This window comes from Podarcis melisellensis (genome assembly GCF_964234715.1).
Source record: "Podarcis melisellensis genome assembly, chromosome: 7".
Lineage (NCBI taxonomy): Eukaryota > Metazoa > Chordata > Lepidosauria > Squamata > Lacertidae > Podarcis > Podarcis melisellensis.
Window position 1 is genome coordinate 50,670,716 of NC_138539.1, and position 19,547 is coordinate 50,690,262.

Sequence of the window (19,547 nt, forward strand, 5' to 3'; positions counted from 1 at the left end):
ATGGCCACTCATACATAGTTTCTATTGGTTTGTTTTTGGGATTCCCACCTGGGGGGGGGGAGGCTCTAAATATTTTTGTTCCTTTGAAAACCTTGGGGTTCTCCCAATCTTGCTGACATCTCACATGTGGGGTGATGCCATTTTGGTTACATAAGCAACAACTCACAGTCTGAACATTGGAAATAGAGAGAAGGATGCCTTGATCATAAAACACACATTAAGAATTCCCAGCTATGTAGGACTCCCCCCACCCCACTGCCTTAGTCAGCTAAAAGGTAAATATCAGAAGTGATTTCATTGAATGTCAACATACATACATTAATTGAAAATGGATAGCGTAACCTTCAGTAGTTATGTCAGGGTTAAGAAGAAATGTATCAACAGTGCCAAGAAAGAAATGTTGTAGTTCTGTGGTTGAATGGACAGAATGAAGGACAAATTCTGAAAGTTTGATCATCCTGTGGTTTTGTTCTATACATATGGAATCCTTGCAGTAGACAAATTGTCATTGATGTTACTTTTTCCATGAACAATGAATAATTCTGTAAATGAGGGAGTTACTTTCCCCTTCCTTAGTCTGTTCAATGGGGAAGGTAGGAATAGATGGTCCCTTTAGGGAAATCTAGTTGATTCTTAATCTGAGTATGTGCCACAGAAAACAGTTTTGTTTTCATAACTTTTGTTGTTTGAAGACAGTATTGCAGTCTTCTTCCTTCCTTCCTTTCTCTCTCTCTGTGTGTATGCGTGTGCAGGTGCGTAAATGCATTTCAATATTGTTGTAATTTTCTGATTTTAGTCTCTTTGTTCTTATTGCATTGCTTGTTTTATAATCCCCAGTGAAATTGCCTGATGGAACAAGGTTCCTGGGACTCTTGTTCATTTGACAGATGCACAAGCCTGATTAGTGTTAAGATTATCCAGAAGGGGGGAAATGATTCTCCAGCAACAGGGCTTTTGACTGGTAAAGGTAAAGGGACCCCTGACCATTAGGTCCAGTTGTGACCGACTCTGGGGTTGCGGTGCTCATCTCGCATTATTGGCCGAGGGAGCCGGCGTACAGCTTCCGAGTCATGTGGCCAGCATGACTAAGCCGCTTCTGGCGAACCAGAGTAGCGCATGGAAACGCCGTTTACCTTCCCGCTGGAGCGGTACCTATTTATCTACTTGCACTTTGACGTACTTTCGAACTGCTAGGTGGGCAGGAGCAGGGACCGAGCAATGGGAGCTCACCCCGTTGTGGGGATTCGAACCGCTGACCTTCTGATCAGCAAGTCCTAGCCTCTGTGGTTTAACCCACAGCGCCACCCGCGTTGAATGGTAGATTACTGTAAATTATATCATTTGATAGTTGTCATCTAGTTTTGTTTAAAAGGAGAATCTCAGACTGCTTCCTTTGAAGAATAACTGCATATTGAGTCCTTCCTTCCTTCCTTCCTTCCTTCCTTCCTTCCTTCCTTCCTTCCTTCCTTCCTTCCTTCCTTCTCTTGTTCTTCTTCAACAGAGAGGGCTTGCCTTGTAATTTCCTTCAGACAAGACAAAATGCTCACTTTTTTTTCCAAAAAAGTTGAATGGATGAGGCATAGGATCTAATCAGATAACACTAATGCACAGATATTAATGAAGCTGTCAAGCTCCATTCACTGTGCTGAAGGAAGAACAAAAGTATGCTTTGTCTTTTTAACCTTCAGCACTGTTCTAGTGATTTGTGAGATGTTTGTTTGCTATTCTAACAACTCCCATATTTATGGTCCCACAGTTATGGTCAGGAAGGGGTAAAGTGAATGCCAGCTAAATGATGTTTGTTATAAAATAAACATTAGCGTCAAAGTGAAGCAAAAGAAGCAAAAAACAAAAACAACCCTTTTTGATGGAGCATCTTTAGAAATTAAAGCCCCTCTCCTACTTTCTGCATTGTAAGGGCTACTTTGCTTTCCACTATGTCACTGCAAAATTTCATCATTTCATGCATGAGAAAATCAATAAAATTACGATATATTTTTTCATCTGATCCAGTATTTGAGAGCAAGAGTCCTATCAGACAGATGGAGCCATTTAATTATTGCTGCATAGAATCACAGAGTTTGAAGAGATCTTGAGGATCATCTAGTCCAATCTCCTGCAATGCAGGAATATGTTGTTGTCCCTTACAGGGATCGTACCTGCAACCATGGTATTATCAGCACCATGTTCTAGCCAACTAAGATGTCTGTTAGTTCAGGGTGAGCAGGATCTAATTCTGTGGGATGAGCTGAATGTGGTATATGGCAGCCATTACTGATTAACAACTGTGGGAGAGAGGTCCCTAGGCACTTACCAGCAAGCATTTGCTTGATGGCAGCAGAGGGACTGGGCGGCTGGCGCATGGCTCTTGAACAGTCAGAAACACCCAGTGTAGGCCTATAGCACGATCAATCCATGCTCAAATGTGACACTGCCTGGCCATGCTCTTAAACAGTATATAATTTATTTCTTCTCCCCTGCTCTATTATTATCTGTTACAACAATAAACTATTGCAATTTATAAAACACTAGAGTACTGGTGTTCTTGTCACATTATCCGCTTTCCTCTATGAGTTCACACTTCCGATGCAAGACATTAAAACATTAACAAATCCATAGAACGCATTTCTCCATTCTGACATTTTCTGGCATTATTCTATGGACACTCCACACTTGAAGCTCTCATTCTCATGCTAAATGATGGTGCCATGTGCTGTCTGAACGTAATAAGGGTACCTCTTACCCCAGTAAAAACAATTAGGCATGTCTATTTCTGATTTAGAAGAGAACAGAGTTAGTTAGCAATTGTTGTATGTCTTTATGTCAAGTGAGCATTATGCCATAGTCATCAAACTCTTTCTGTCTGCTGTATTTTTATTAGGAAACTTACAAGAGGGCTGCTTTAAATAGATTTCTTTTGTTTTCTTCACATAAAGTACTTAATGTCTTGAAAAACTGGCAATAGTTCATACTCCATTCACTTTTTCCAACTGGCTGCTTTTGTTGTAATAATTTTCCATGAAGCAGTTTTACGAGACTGTATGCATGATGTATCTATACATTTCAGCAATTCTCACTCTTGTTTTTGCAGTTGGTACAATCTTGCAAAAACAGCAGTGATTGAGACTTGTTGAAATGTAATTATTTACTTCTTTATTATATTCTTAACCCAAACATTCATCATATGATCCCAGGTTGCCTTATAGTTCTGTTACTTAGCAATTCCAATGGGAAAATTCATAATGCACCATATTCACAGCATTGCTAAATAAAATAGCAAATGTGATAATAATATGTTGGTTGAAGTATGTGTGTATATCTGCAACTTCCTGGGCAGTGCAGTTGGTATGAATCCTAAACCCCGAACCAAAGCACTTTGGAAAGACCCATGGCTTGTTCTCCATAGCTCCCCACACTGAATCAGACCCCTTCCAAAACTTGGGGTCTGAGTCAAAGGGACACAAAGACACAGACAGTTTGTGAAAACCTCCAACACCCAATATTACTTTGGTTTGTTTATTTTTTAAATTCAATTTATATCCTGCCCTTGCTCTGAAAAGAGCCCAGGGCATCACATAACGATAACGTTATGCATGATTGTTGGGAGATGGGAGAAGTGCCGTTGTGAGTGATAGCCTCTTGTTTCGAGCCACAGTATGACCTCAACGGGAGTTTCATTTTATTTTCATTCATGGTGCTTTTGGGAGAGATGTGGAAGGCTCTGATCAGCTGCTGTCAATTGAGAAGCAAAGAAAAACAAAGCCTCTGCTTTCATTTATCATAACTCGCTAATCTCTGGACCTATCCTTATGAAGTTTTGCAGGTTTTTCGGATAGGGTTCCCCTCACCGTTTATGCTGCTTTCATACATACTAAGGTACCAGAAGTGGCTCCCCAAGTCCTGCTGCCGCTTACCAAACAGTTTGAATCCATTTTTTGTCCTTACCTGACCTCTTGTGTAATTTGTAGGCACTTATTTGATCTGCTACCTCCCACGTTGTGAAGTGTTGTGATAGCAACATTAACTGCAATTTGTCCTACCATTCTTCTTAATCAATCTAATTTACATGTTTGATTGTGACATTAGCAGCAGTTCAACTGCTTACCATTTGGCTGATTTATATGACTTGAAAACAGCTTCACACACTCAAAAATATTATTATGATTTATTATTGTTAGCTTGAGTTCCATTATTTACTCTCATTAAATAATTATCTTGTTTTCTAATTACCCACATTTTGAAAGTTAATGTGTAAAAATATCAAATAAACCAATCAATTACTAAGCAAATTCTGGTTTCTTTTTTCATTTCTTCTCCTGAACATATGCTGTTACCTTATAATAATAAAAAATAATATTTTTATGTACATTGAATTTAAAAATTAGCAATACAAAGAGACAGTTTGCTTACCAATGCAAACAGCATTATGCAGTGTTCTTGCATTATGCAACCATGTCCTGGTAGAAGCTCCGTGGAACTGCATTCTATTCATTTAGTTAACAAAATGTATACACTGCTTACTAGAACAAAAGTCTTCTAATGCTTTACAATGGAAAGTTCAAAGTATTCATTAGAAACACAAATAAAAATAAACATTAAAAACTAGTTACACAAACATATTAAAATGGAAAAGGCAGTAATTTCAAAACACTGCTACTTACTAAAATCACATACTAAAATTATGTGCCTAGGTAGGATTGCAGGAAGGGGGGGGGGGAGTCTGTAGCAGTCACCAAAAACAATAACTGCCATATATCAATAGACAAGGAGATCCAAAGTGTAAGTGCTGCCACACTTAAGGTTCAGTTTCTTGCGTGTGTGAAATCAACAAATTGTGGCGCTTCTAAGTGGTTGAACTGGCATGTATGGGGGTGAGGCAATCCTTCACAATCTGATCCCCAGCTACTGAGTGCTTTACTTGCTAATAATAACATCTTGAATTAGGCCCAGTAACAAATTGGCAGGCCGTGTAGATTTCTAAGCAAGGCTGCTCTATGCTGACAGGGTCTTGTTCCTGTCAACAATCATGCTGCCGCATTCTGGGACGTGGGTGGTGCTGTGGTCTAAACCACTGAGCCTCTCGGGCTTGCCGATCAGAAGGTCGGCAGTTTGGATCCCCGCAACAGGGTGAGCTCCCATTGCTCTGTCCCAGCTCCTGCCAACCTAGCAGTTCGAAAGCATGGCAATGCAAGTAGATAAATAGGTACCGCTGTGGCAGGAAGGTAAACGGCATTTCCGTGCACTCTGGTTTCCATCACAGTGTCCCGTCGCACCAGAAGCAGTTTAGTCATGCTGGCCACATGACCTGGAAAGCTGTCTGTGGACAAATGCCGGCTCCCTCAGCCTCAAAGCCAGATGAGCACTGCAACCCCATAGTCGTCTTTGACTGGACTTAATTGTCCAGGGGTCCTTTATCTTTATCTCTTTTTTTTACCTAACTGTAGCTTTTGGACCAAACACAAGGGGAGCCCTACTTAGAGTTCTTTGATGTAATCCTCTCTTGAAGTCACCGTATTCTGTCTAAAGTTTGGTAGACTAGGTATTCCTGCTTGGCTCCCCATTTAGCTAGACTACATTTAGCTCCCCAATTAGCTGGATTATTTAGTGTTCTTATTGGTGTGGTAGATGCTCTTTCACAGACCCTTATTCCTTTGGACCTCAGTGTAGGTTGACTTTTAAAATCTCTGTTGCTGGGGGGGGGGGGCGATCTGTTATGTGAATTAGCTCAGACTGTGAGAAATACTGGCATTGTCGCACAAGTAACATTTTGTACTTAGGAATGGTAAGCCTACATATTATTCACTCATATTTGCAAGTCAAAGAGCTGGCTGATTATAATTTAGAAGTTGACTCTGCTGCTTAAACTTCTAAATCACTTTTTCTCTGTAGGAGCTGGATTATGAAGCCAAGGCCAGCTACACCTTGAGAATAGAAGCGGCAAATAAGCAAGTTGATCCTCGTTTTTTAAGCCTTGGGCCCTTCAGTGATATGACAACAGTGAAGATCATTGTGGAGGATGTAGATGAACCGCCTATATTTACCTCACGTTTGTACACTATGGTAGTGTCTGAAGCAGCTAAAGTAGGCACCATCATTGGAACTGTTGCAGCTCATGACCCAGATGCATCTAACAGTCCTGTGAGGTAATTTTACATTTCATTTCCTACTTTTGCTGCTGCTTATATCTATATCAATTTTTTTTACTGTATTCCCAGATAGAAAAAATACCTTGGGTTGTATCAAACTAAGTTCTTCTCAGAGTTGTTGTTGGCTTCCAGCATTCTCAAGAGACAAAGAAGTATGCCTCCCGGGGTGGAGCCAAACCACTGGAGAATCACAGTGCCTGCTGGGACTTCAGAGACCAGTAACTCACACTGTTTTTGCTTCATTAACAGCACTGAAATGACCTCTTCAGGGTGCAAGTCTTGGGCTGCCCAGATGACAATATTTTCTCCCTCTTGGTCTCACTGATGTGGTCCAAAGAAAAGCAGAGCAATACATTTTGCACCAGCTTGGCTGCAGTAGTCACCAGAAAGAGGAGTACAAGATGCCATTCAACTGCCTTGGGGACTCTACTCTGGATTTGCACAGGGGCTTACTCTTTAGCCCCTCTTTTCCTAAAGATGCCACGCAGTGCAGCGGATATGGAGTTTCCCTTGGCGTTTACTCCTGAAGCCTTTCTCATTAATGAATATAGTGGAAGTTTAGGATCAGAGTTTTCCTTCTCCTAGATGGGCCACCTTCTCAGGTTGATGAGTCACATCTGCCCCTCACTTCACTCTACAGCACATGCAGTAACTGCCTTCTTGAACATTGGGCCCAGTATTGGTCTCATCTTCTCAATCCACCAAAGCCTGTCTTTGCATGTAGGGGAAGTCTCTAACTCACTGAAGGTTTAAGATCCATCAGCTACACTCTTCTGATGTAGCTGCTGTCACATATTGACCCCTTTCCCTGAGCCACAGGCAAGAGCTGAGTGCAACTCTCCAAAAGTGGACAGACTACTCCAGAAGGAGCATGTCATGCCCCCAGCAGAAGTACTACCACTTCCTTCCCCAGAGTAAACCCACTGGAACTAATAGACCTAACTTAGACATGCCCATTAATTTCAATGAGTATATTCTTAAGTACGGCTTAGTTAGATACTGCTGAGTATATTTTGTTGTCATTTGGATTGACTTGTCTTGGTATTTTCTGGGTTCAAGACAAAGCTTGGGAAAAAGAACTTTTAAGTTCACTTTGATGTGGAATAGTCTGTGCACTCCCATTATGTATGTATAGGCCGTGCATTGCTTGTGAAAGTCTTTACTCATGTGGCGTTTCACTTTGCTAAGGACCCTTGAGCAGCCAAATCAACATATCACCAATTTGTTACTACGTTGTAGCTGTAAACAGATTTAAATCCTTTGGGGCACAGCATAATACAAATATTTTAAAACATAAATATTCTTTCTACCCTGCAGTATGCGCCCATATAATTACATTTCAGTGATTTTGTTGTATCCCCGTGTTTAAATCGCCTTAAAATATACTCCCCACTCCCAGCACTGCACATGAAATCATAACTGGATTATGTAAGGAAAATATTTTGTAGAAGACAAGAAGCCATTATTATCCACAATCCATAGCTTATGTTCCAATTAAATTAATTACGCCAAACGCTTTGCAGAACAAGTTATTTACAGAAAGGAAGCAATGTGTATACTGGATATCGGATGTGCATTTTGCAGAAATCTGTTCCCAAGCCTCTCTTTACTGGAGGTGCATTCATTTATAAAATTGTATTTTTGTAGCTATTTCCTTGCAATGTAAGTGCTGAAAATGTATTTCAGCCTACAAATATTTCTCTCTCTCTCTCTCTCTCTCTCTCTCTCTCTCACACACACACACACACACACACACACACACTGCTGTTTTCATATATATGTATATCTCACTCTACTTTGGTCAAAAAGGGAGCTCTTCAAAATAACTTAATGTGATTCAAAAGTACTGTGAATTTTCATAGAATGTTTATCAAATACTTGTGTAAAAGAGCAAATACAATTGATAGGCATGAGCTCTGTCTGTTTATAGGGCAGTAGTGCTAACCATGCAGTGTGTTATTGAAGTTAGACTGAAATCCTGTTTAGGTGCCGGGGCTCCCCTTGAAAAATATATGATGAAATAAGAAGAGATCACCTTTTAACACATGAAGTGTGTCCTTTTGTCATCTGGGACTGGGGGAAAGGATGAAAGTTCCAGAGGATTCACAGCTACCAAACTCAAAATGATATGAAGTGCAAGGCCTTTTTATAGCCTTTTTATATGCCTGCCTGCCTTTGTTTAGTCCTGATTAGAATTTCTCCCAAGCTTGGCAGCTTGAAAGAAAGAGAAAATGGGGCAGTACATCTGATAAAACATATTGTTGTCACTATTTGTTTTAGACATCTTACACTTATTCATTATTTTAGTATATAAGGCCGTATTTCTATAGAGGTTCCCTAAATTACTCTGCCATAAAGGTTTTTATTGCAGTCCTCCTCATTTTGTTGTCTGCTTGAGAAAATTGAACTACAGCTTTTAAAGTGACTGGCTCCATCACTTAAAAAGCAGATTGAGCCTGTCTAGGAAAAGTGATTTCAAACACCTGTATATTCAAAGACTCATTGAACAGCCTTGGGAACATTGCTATCTCTCTCTCAGCCTTAGCACAGGAATTATAGTAATCTACTTCAGTTTAAGGAAACACCCAGGGTTGTATCCAGTGCTCCATGTGCATTTTTCCACTGGTGCAACTAGACTTCCTTGTCCCTCAGCCTCCAGAGCTGTTTTGATGCTGTTCAGAGAGCTAGAGGGGAAAATGGGAGGAACAGGAAACTCTTCTGCTGGTGGTAGCATCTAGTGAACAGAACCACTCAAAAGTGTGATCCAAAAAGCAAAATTTAGCTTGGATACAGTTTGTTTTATAGGTCTCCCCAAATCATTGGAGCAGGGGTTGAGGGATGTACAGGGGGCTGCAGTGGGAAAGGAAGGGAAGAGAGAAAAATGTTGTGCAAGCTGCCTACACTCATGCTGCTTGAATACAACCCAATGTTATTAGAAGGCTTTAATCAGCTGAATTTTTCTCAAGGAAATATGTCATGCAAACTAATGTTCTCGGAACTGGCTTTTGACTAGCTATGCTGAACAGTGTCAGGGTTAATAGCTAGGAAGCTTGAGAGCTGTCCAGAGATTAAATTCCATCTGCCCAGGCCTGCCAAGAGTGGCTACATTGCAAAGGTGACAGGCGATGTCTCTGGGGGAAGGATGCCAACCATGAATCTGTTCAAGAGCTGTGCATTGCTGACCAAATACAGCAGTTCAAACATGAGGGGAAAACAAAAGCAGGGAGTTACTAAAATGAAAGCCAAATGAGCATGTCATCAGTGCAGAAACATTCCTAAAGGGTAGGCAATAAAAATAATTGATGCTCTTTGGGTTCATTAAACTGGACCAATTTAGTTAGAGTCACACAAGGGGTCAGATTTTCAAATTTCATCTGCAAGGGTCCTCCAAACCCCCCAATTTTTTTTCCAGGGGTTGCAGAGAGAAGGGGTGGCAGAAAACTCCATTCTGTGATTGTGAATTATGTTCCATTCATGGAAGATACATTAGGATGCAGGCCATTGCCTTCAGTAACTAAAATGCAATGATATTGATATTTTTGTAATATGCAGTTATAATTTAAAATGCAATTGCTCACTCAGTGAAATCAACAAAAATATTTTGATTGGTTAACAACCCTGCAAATAATTCGTGTCACTCGTGTCACTTTCACAAAATTCTAAATGTTCCCACTGGCTCAAAATGGTGGGTGACCCCTGTTGTATATTTGCAAAGCCTTTTTGAGCAATGTGATGGAAAATCCCGCCTTTTCTGTTCTATAAAAGCGCTGTTGATTCAGGAAACCATTGTAGTGGATTACTGCACTAAGAAACAGGATGAAGGCTTGCCATCTGGGAATAATACTGTGAAGTACAAATGTGCAAACTGTCTCATCTTTACAATCAAAATCATCACTGTTTGAGCTATCCATCCTTTTGGTTAAAAGTGAATGAAGACACACACACACACACACACACACACAAGAGAGGGTTTTTTATTGTTGTCAAAGTACTTCCGAGGAAAGTGGAAGCATTTCATGTGAAGAGAACATAATTTGCAACAGCTTGTCCTTGCCTTTTTTCAAGCAGTGGTATTTGCATCCTTAAGCACACTCCCACAGCATTGTACCTAGTGCTGTCAGTAGTTGCTATGGAAGATCTGAACTTTTGCTTTACCTTGATTGGCCAAAGAGGTGAAAATCCTGACCTGCTTATTTCTTTCCAATCAAGCTGTGGAATGCTGTGTGGCCTTTTCAGCTCCCTTCTTCTCGACTGTACATTAATTGACTAAAGTACTCGTATGTGTGTTTTTCAGTCTTTTTGCTGGCAACCCTTCTGCAGATATCTTAAAGTAAAATGTGGATGCTACTCTATTTTGATTTGCTTATGAAGAATCCTAGTTAAATAGTTTCCAGTGCTACTTACACCAGGGCAGGAAAACCTGCCACACGCCAGATATTATTGGACTTTAGTTTTGGTCAGCCTCAATTAGCAGGATCAATGAATGGTCATGGATTAGTAGTACAATAAATGTGGAGGGCCACAGGTTCCCTATCCCTGATTTACATCCACATCACAACTACACTTTCCTTTATGTGCATTAATCTGCTTCTCTTCGCCTCCTGCATCATGTAGAGAGATTAATGTGATTGAGAACTCCCTTTCAATGGAAGGTGATCCTTTTGGATGGATGAGTCACTGCCCCACCAACCTCAATCTACCCTCAGCCAACCCTCACCTGCCTACCTTCTGACTTAAAACTGCCTGTTAGCTTTCTCCTCTTAATGTCTCAGTGTTGTCCCTTTTAGAATTCAGCCGGGAAGAAGATAGGGGGCAAAACAAGAATCACTTGCTCCAGCTCTGGCTCTCATTGTCTCTGGCTCCTCCTAATGTTCAGTTCTCTGACTTCTACCCTACCAGTCCCAATGGGCATCATCAGCAGGGCTATAAAACAAACAAACAAACTTCTTTCATGGCAAGCAGGTGACTTCAGGCTGACATATATTCACTGTCAATCAGCATTCCAGTTAAACACAATCTGGCCTTCTGGTATATTGTGTTATATCAAAGGTGTGTTTCTAATGGATCTAAAAGTACATAGCCAATTTCCAAGAGGATAATTAAACAGTCAACAATGGGCATTTTCTCCCTTTCTCATGGCTTATTTTCTGTCTGAGCTTTTCTCCTCCTTGAAAACAGCTTGGGGGATCAAGCAAGGCGAGCTTAAGCCAAGGTTGCTCAGTGACAGGAGTCTGTGTTTGTATGATGACAATAAGGCCCCAGGAGCAAATGTAGTAATACGTAATCCCTGACCTACTCTACAGTTTTCTTATTCACCCCATGGGCTTTTCTGCCTGTGACAAAAAGTTCAGTGTCTCGCAGTGGAAGCTCTGCTGGGAACCACAGGGAATTGATACAGCCAGGTGGCACAGTTCCAAATCTATTCCACATTAGGTTGGGTTCAGAAGTAGAGTCTTCCAAAAATAAATGAGTGGTCGACCTAAGAGCAAAAGAGCAGAAATGGAAAGGAAATACCTGTGACCTCAGTTAGGAAGGTATCATGAAATGCAGGAACTGAGCCATCTTTCCTCGACACAGTGAATTTTGCAGAATCAGATGGCTCCGTGTAACAAACTCTCTGTGTGCTGTAAGGGCTGTAAGACAGCTGACAACAAAGGAGAAAAGAATCTTGATGAAAAGCTCTTTGAGCCTAATGTGAAATAAATGAAACTTAACACACACACACATTGCAATTATACATACATCAAAAGTTTTCTTTCATCTTTCATCCAGGTACTCCATAGATCGAAACACAGACCTGGAGAGATATTTTAATATTGATGCCAACAGTGGGGTGATTACCACTGCGAAGCCGTTGGATCGAGAAACAAATGCTGTTCATAACATCACTGTCTTGGCTATGGAGAGTCGTAAGTTCTCCCTGCAAAGCCATTTTTTAAGCCTTTAAAAGTGTTGGTGAAATGAATCAAGTTGTTCACGAAGAACCTTAAGTGTTGGAGATGCTTTAAGCCATAAACAGTTAACTCTAATGAGTTAAAAGTTAATGCTATTTCATGACAATTCTCTAAGGTTTTTAGGCAGTATCATGTATCATAGAATCCTGATCTTAGAACTATAATGTCTCAAAGAGGGCAGAAACACCCTTAATTTATTTATATATTACTGTTTAATCTTCCATGGGCATCTCCTTGGATTAAAAGAGAGAGGATAGAAATTAAAGAGTTAAATAAATATATGGGGCAGGATTCACCTAGGATTCACCCAGCAGCAGAAGCCCTGTTCAAGGATTTATGCATGCAAAATGGGGTTTTGCCCTATCTCTTTCCACTGCCCCCCTCCAAATTGTCTTGAGGGGTCTGATGAACCCCCAAAATGGGGGGGGGGGAGAAGAGAGGGATTGTTCCCTCTGGCAACCTGAAGTGTACATGCAAATAGAATGAATGGAAGCATGTGGCTTTGAATTTTACCCATGGTGTTAGAATTGACAGTATATGCAGAAGTAGTCAACAAGGTGCCCACCAGAAGTTTGGAATGCAACTCCCATCAACATGGACCAGGGGTGGGAAATATTTAACATATGGCGTAAACTGAGGAACAAATTTGGCCCATGAGGTTACTTCTCAAAAACCACTTCCACCTTACAATCTGCTGATGTCACTCTGATGGGGGATGGGTGGGTCAGGGTTCAATCCTGCATTGGCTTCTTGCACCTGTTTCTAGCAGGAGACTTAGGGCGCACACAGCAGAAAGTAACCCCTGCTCATCAGTTCATGAGTGATGGTTAATTCCTACTGAGTTTAGCTGTAAGTGTCTATTCCCCTGCTAGGAACAGGTGCATGGAGCCAAAGCACAGCATAAGTCTGTTTGAAAACCCTTTTGAAAACAGTTCCACAATGCATTTTTAAGCTCCACTTTTCATGGGTTTGGTGAACAGGCTGCTTGCAAAAGGGCTTTCAAACAGCCTACAGTACCCTCTGAAGTCCTGACAACCAGGGCTTCAAAGCATACTATCACCTGTCATCATAGTTATGCCATGTGATTTACAAGTGGGCTGGCTTGCATGTCTGTCAGATTTGGCCAACAGGATTGGAGAGATAACCATCCAGCCCTTTGGCCAATAAAGTTTTCCCCAGCTGTAATCCAACAACATCTGATTGGCACAATGTTGTAAACCAATTATACATTATAGCAACTTGCAACTGTAGAATTACAGTTTACTTACATTTGTATAACAAGGGTTCATTAATACTGCTAGATTAAGACCCATCATTTGTCATAGATGCATCCATGGTTATACAGGGAAAATAATTACAATTCTCTTAACTGCTGGCAAAAGAAAGGAAATGGAAGGAGCTGGAAAAATTACCCTTCTTTATTCCCTTCCCTGTACCTTTTCCTCATACATTCAATGTAGGCCATTAGGAGAAATAGGACAATGTACTTGAAGAACCATTGGCCTGATCAAGCATGGCAGCCCTTTTCTTCTTTTCAGTTTTGGTTCACTCTTAGTGACAAAAATCCCACTGACAATTTTGTGGTTCCAGAAATATGGAACATATTTCATAGTTTCAGAATTGGTTCATTATGAATAATAACAACTGGTTCTTGTCCTTTGAAACAGAAAACCCTTCGCAAATTGGGAGGGGCTATGTGGCCATCACTATTCTTGACATCAACGACAATGCTCCTGAGTTTGCAATGGATTATGAAACTACTGTCTGTGAAAATGCAGAACCTGGCCAGGTGTGGATTTATATTCCTAACAGCTTGATGATATTTGCTGCACAGCAGTAATTTGATTTGCACTGATGCCTCTTTTAAGATAAAATATAATCAGTTTATTGCAGTAAAAATGACATGTTGATTTGAAGCTAAAATAAACATTAACTAGATATGAAACCATCATCCACGAGCCTGTGAGAAAACTGCACAGGGAAATCTACACTGCATATGATTTTGATCATCCTCTACACTTCCTAATCCATGAAAATAGCAAATTTCCATTCTTCCAGTTAATTTCACTAAAATAGACCTTTTTTAGAGTAAAACTACACTGAGTACCAGCTAGATGTTTTTATGCTCAGATTCCATAAATGGCCTTCTTTCTCATGTGTCCTCAACTGTTGAATAATGAATCTCTCATAATTCCTTGAATTCCTGGAACATATTAATTCTTTAAGAATTGCTACTGTGTCACATCCTACCAACGTTCTCAATTCATCTTGACTTTTTAAAAAAATATTATCAGCAGAGGCGTTACCCAATTAAACTGTTCCACCAACACAAGGTTTTTTAGATAAGCAATGAACTTCCCTGCCCTTTCCTTATGCAACTCCTAAATATGTTCTGGCAGTTCTCACAACCTTCTGGATTCAGATTTACATGGCATTCAGGAAGTGTATAGGGAGGGTGGGGAGGTTTTATTGTGCAACTAAAACTCCTTGTTCTAGCGGAACTGTTTAGTTGGATATTTCCCCAGGTTTTTATCTGCACGGACACCATTTAAATGACAATGGCTTCCTGTGCCCCCATGCAACATTTTCCGCAATTTAACTCTTTCAGCATCCCTTGTAATCACACACACAAAATTAACAGGGGTGCTATCAAAACAGAAACTCTAAACCAAATTCTAATGAGTGCCTGAATTTTGATGAGTACCTGAATGTAACAAAAACAGACTGTGGGTCACACCACTATATAAAATTTCCTCTCCCTTCTTAGAGCTCTGAGAAGTTGCCTTTTATTGAATGCAGACTAAAATATTGCCTTGTATTTAATGCAAACTAAAATCTAACCTGAAGGCAAATCACTTTTCTCTCTAGGCAATTCAAAGAATCAGTGCCATTGACAAAGATGATCCACCTAGTGGTCATCAATTTTCCTTCAGTTTGGCAGGGGAGGCTGCAAATAACCACAACTTTACATTACAAGATAATAAAGGTAAGGTACTGGCTGTGATTGTCAATGTCAACCCAAGGGCATTGTGAGCGTTGACACACCAACACTCTTATTTCTTCAGACAGGCAATACCGACTGTCATCTGGAGTAACTTCACTGTCAGGAAGAACATTAATTAAGAGCAATCAGACCCCAAAGTAATTTTTATCCATAGATTATCTGTCAGGAGAAAGAAGCTGCTGCTTAAATCATTTTAAGCCATGAGCCAAACAGATGGGCTTCAGATCCATTCTTAAACAGACTCTTTTTCACTTTTTGTTTTTATAGGTCTTTATCTAAATTAGATTATACCTCAGGGCAGCAGCTGAAAAATTTCCTGGATCTCATGTTTGATTAATGTAACTCAGGAAATATAGAAATGAGCCCTTAAACACATGGCAAATTGGCCACCTCTTTGAGAAAACAACTTTTTCATCCATATCTTCTGCTGCTAAAAATACTTTTTGGAAACACAAGCTAAAGGTTCCATGTTTCTAGGCTGTTAGTATGATTTAGCTCTCCTTCGTGGAACAACATTTTGCTAAAGGGTAGAGATCCTTGCAAAGTTGGAAAGAGCTATTCTTGCTTTATTTATTTATTGTATATTTCATTTGCCCTTAAAGGTGGATGTTGGAAAGAATTCTAGATGAAGTCCTTCAGCTCCCCATCTCAAACATGAAAAATAAATGCAGCAGATCCTCCACAACAGAAAGCCATTACCCTTTTCTGAAGGGTAACCTTAACTGGTGGGAGGACTGGTAGCGGACATTTCAAAGGAGGAAATCTGTGTCACGTATAATGGTTCAATCAATGCCACTGCAATTTGCAAGTTCCCATTTACAAGTTCTAGAATCTTCTGCATTCCAAAATAAGCATGTAGAAGTTAGGAGGCTTTTCATTGTTTTGTTGCTGTTTGTTGATGACTAGTTTTATTTTTGGGAAATGCTCCCCTCTGTTTCAAGTTTTACAGTTTGTATTAAAAAATACAAATATGCCAATTCTGATTTCTCACCGTATTCACAAGTGATGTTTAAGCTTGCACCTCCTCCAGAGAGAAAAGCATATATTGGTTCTGAAATATTAGAACTGGCAGGAGATTTTTAAAGTCAGTTGTCACCTTTTTGTATATTTTTAGTATATACACTGAAATCTTTGTTATTCATTTATTCAAAGATCTTAGGTGTGATCCATTAGCAAAAAGTAAATTATTTGTTGTATCTGTTCATCCGTGAACATCTGAAAAACAATTGGAAATCAGTTGTGACAGCAATTTGTGTTGATTCACATGGTACCTCTGAGAGGAATTTCAAGAGCTGCTAATTTTATTAGGTCTCAAATGTACATCCTTTTAATATACATAGCAAAAGGTAAATATACATGAATTATCTTCAAAATGTGTCATTTATAATGCACTTTTGCTCACTTTACTCCTTGAAAGATGTTAACAGAGATGCATTCATTGAGGATGTTCTCTTGACTACATAGATTTGCCCCCTAAGTTTCAGTCTGGACTTCCTTAGTTCCAAGGTTATGTTTTTTTAACAAAGCCATCTGAATTATTATAATAAACAGCTCCATTTTAAGAAACAATCCAATGTTTTAAACCATGAGCCACCAAAGAAAAATACTGTTCTCATCTTCTCCAGCTGATGTGTTGTACACTCAGCTATGTTAGTGTCCTCATGTATGACGCTGATGATATAATTATGGATAATAGCAAGAAGCCTACAGAAAGGGCTATAACTCAGTATTAGAGCACATACTTCACATCAATCAATTTGGCCTTTCCAGATCAGTGTAGACAAGATTGAGGTAGACCATCTTATAGACCATTCTGTCTTCTTAAGAGCCTTATTTTTCCCTAATTGGCTAGAGAAAATAGAAAGATCTGCTTCACAAAGTTATGCGCTAAGGGTGTGTGTGTGTTTTTCTTTAAGTGCCAACAGATAAGAAACACGGGACCAAACAAAGTTCATTAGAACTTAGCCATTACTTGCAAGCACAAGTGAGCTGTCATTTGCACACACACTTAAGTGCCAGTGCAGATCATCTCTCTCTCTCTCTCTGTGTGTGTGTACAATATTTATTTTGTGCTCATGGGTACACAGTTGTATACATATTCTTCCTTGTGCAATTTACTTTGTACCATTCATGCACATTAGATTTCCATCCATTTTAAACCATGAAGTGCTTTACTTTTTAGAGAAACAATTAATTTAAAGCACCTTTAAGAGAGCTTTACATTCCTTGACATTAGAATCTTGATATCATTTTCTGAGAATTTGCACATTTTTGTTTAGATTAGCAGTGGCTTTATTCAAATTCTTAACTGAATGACAAATCCTTTTCTCAGGGTTTGATGAACACATCCCTTCCTACACACACACACACATATCAAAACCCTCTACAAAGATAGAGTGGCTAGAGATACTTATGGAAGGCCAAGTGATATAGTCCTCTTTTTCAAAAAAATAAATAAATGGAAAAAATTGAGTGAAATTTAACATATGAAATGAAGTACTCATGATAAATTTTCCTTTATGGGCTTAGTGGATCAGAACATGTCTCCCTGCTGTTCTCCACATGCACATGGATCCTAGACCAGGATAAGCCAATGATGGTAGACATGAGAACATGAACTTTTAACCTTTCTGTTGTCTTTTCTTGATCCCCTCTATTAAGATTGCACCTTGCATTTACAAGGCCTGTCATCAGGCAATGTGGAAGACTTGCCGCAGCTTGACTAGGGAATTAGGCAAGGAGACATGGAACTGCATTAAACAAGGGATACCTACGAAGGGATAACTATGAAGGACCCAAGGTGGGCTAACCTTCAGCCCTTCCCAGGGCTTGTTCTTTGCAGTCTCAGGTTGTAAAGACTGCAAGCTTGTTGCTATTGGTAAGGGTAAAACAAAGGGCATAATAAATTGATATGTATTTTAAAAAGGCACAGAATATTTCTTGAAGAAATCCTGTCAGTTTCACTCTTTGTCTTTGCCTCGGTCCAGATAACACGGCATCTATTCTAACCAGAAGAAATGGATTCCGGAGGCAGGAGCAGTCAGTTTACTATTTGCCAGTATTTATTGTGGACAGTGGCTCTCCTTCACTGAGCAGCACCAATACACTCACTATCCGGGTGTGTGACTGTGACGCAGATGGCATTGCCCAAACATGCAATGCAGAGGCCTACATCTTGCCAGCAGGACTTAGCACCGGGGCACTCATAGCGATACTGGCTTGTGTTCTGACACTGCTAGGTATGTCTTTGGGGTTTGTTCCCTGGAGAGGGACAGTTTTCCTTCAGAACAAATGCAATTCCTTTACTTATATATGTTTGCAATTGCTTGGGCGGGGATCAAATAAAATGTGTTTATTTATTATGATATTTGCCTGTAATGTGGCCATCTCGAGGTTGTGTACAATAGATCATGAAATAGAATACAGAAACCAAAATGCAAATAAACTCACTAAATACAAGAAGTAATAATCAAGAGTTAGAAAAGGAAATGGAAACCTTAAAGGTTCTACAGTGGGAGGCAGTTGATCAGGCCAATTCCCATCTAGTCCAGCATCCTGTTCTCACTGTTCAACCAGATACAGCAGTACCTTGGTTGGCGAACTTAATCTGTTCCAGGAGTCTGTTTGACAACCAAGGCATGGCTTCCAATTTGCTGTAGGAGCTTTTTGCACTCAATCGGAAGATGTGGAAGCCGCATCGGACGTTTGGCTTCTGAAAAACGTTCACTAACTGGAACACTCACTTCTGGGTTTGCAGCATTCGGGAGTCAAAAAGTCTGAGTACCAAGGTGTTCAACAACCAAGGTATGACTGTCCCTGTGGGAAACTTGCAGACAGAACCTGAGTGCAAGAGGACTTTCACCTCCTGCAGTTTCCAGCAACTGATATTCAGATATATAGCCATCATGACATCAGTAGCTAGCATGAACAGAAATGTTTTCAGAATGTGTTGAAATTTTGCTAATATTGACATGTGACTTATTTCTGGGGGGAAACCCTTCTAGAGAGTGAGTGCCACTACAGATAAGGCCTTTGGGGCTTCTCATATCTAGGTACTGACCAACCAAGACTTACTTAATTTCAGTAGATGAAACTGCATCACACATCTTCAGTTCTCTAAAGTAATTAGTTTCTGTCATGTCAGCCACACTTAAGACACATTTGTTTTGTCTAACACAAGATGTACAGCATGGGTAGGCAAACTAAGGCTTGGGGGCCAGATTCAGCCCAACCGCCTTCTAAATCCGGCCCGCAGATGGTCAAGGAACCAGCGGGTTTTTACATGAGTAGAATGTGTGCTTTTATTTAAAATGCATCTCTGGGTTATTTGTGGGCATAGGAATTCGTTCTCCCCCCCAATATATATATATATATATAGTCCGGCTCCCCACAGGGTCTGAGGGAAGGTGGACTGGCCCCCTGTTAAAAATGTTTGTTGACCCC

At 40.1% G+C, this 19,547-nt stretch overlaps 1 protein-coding gene across 4 annotated transcripts in view; it reads left to right on the top strand.

Moving 5' to 3' along the window:
• The window catches only part of CDH7 (cadherin 7), a 110,439-nt gene that overhangs the window by 80,012 nt on the left and 10,880 nt on the right, over nucleotides 1-19,547 (top strand). For all 4 annotated transcript variants that reach the window (XM_081919318.1, XM_081919319.1, XM_081919321.1 and 1 more), the window contains exons 7-11: nucleotides 5,890-6,143; nucleotides 11,919-12,055; nucleotides 13,768-13,889; nucleotides 14,969-15,086; nucleotides 18,092-18,343. In XM_081919318.1, coding sequence (XP_081775444.1) covers nucleotides 5,890-6,143; nucleotides 11,919-12,055; nucleotides 13,768-13,889; nucleotides 14,969-15,086; nucleotides 18,092-18,343 — 883 coding nt within the window. The remainder of the gene's footprint in view (nucleotides 1-5,889; nucleotides 6,144-11,918; nucleotides 12,056-13,767; nucleotides 13,890-14,968; nucleotides 15,087-18,091; nucleotides 18,344-19,547) is intronic.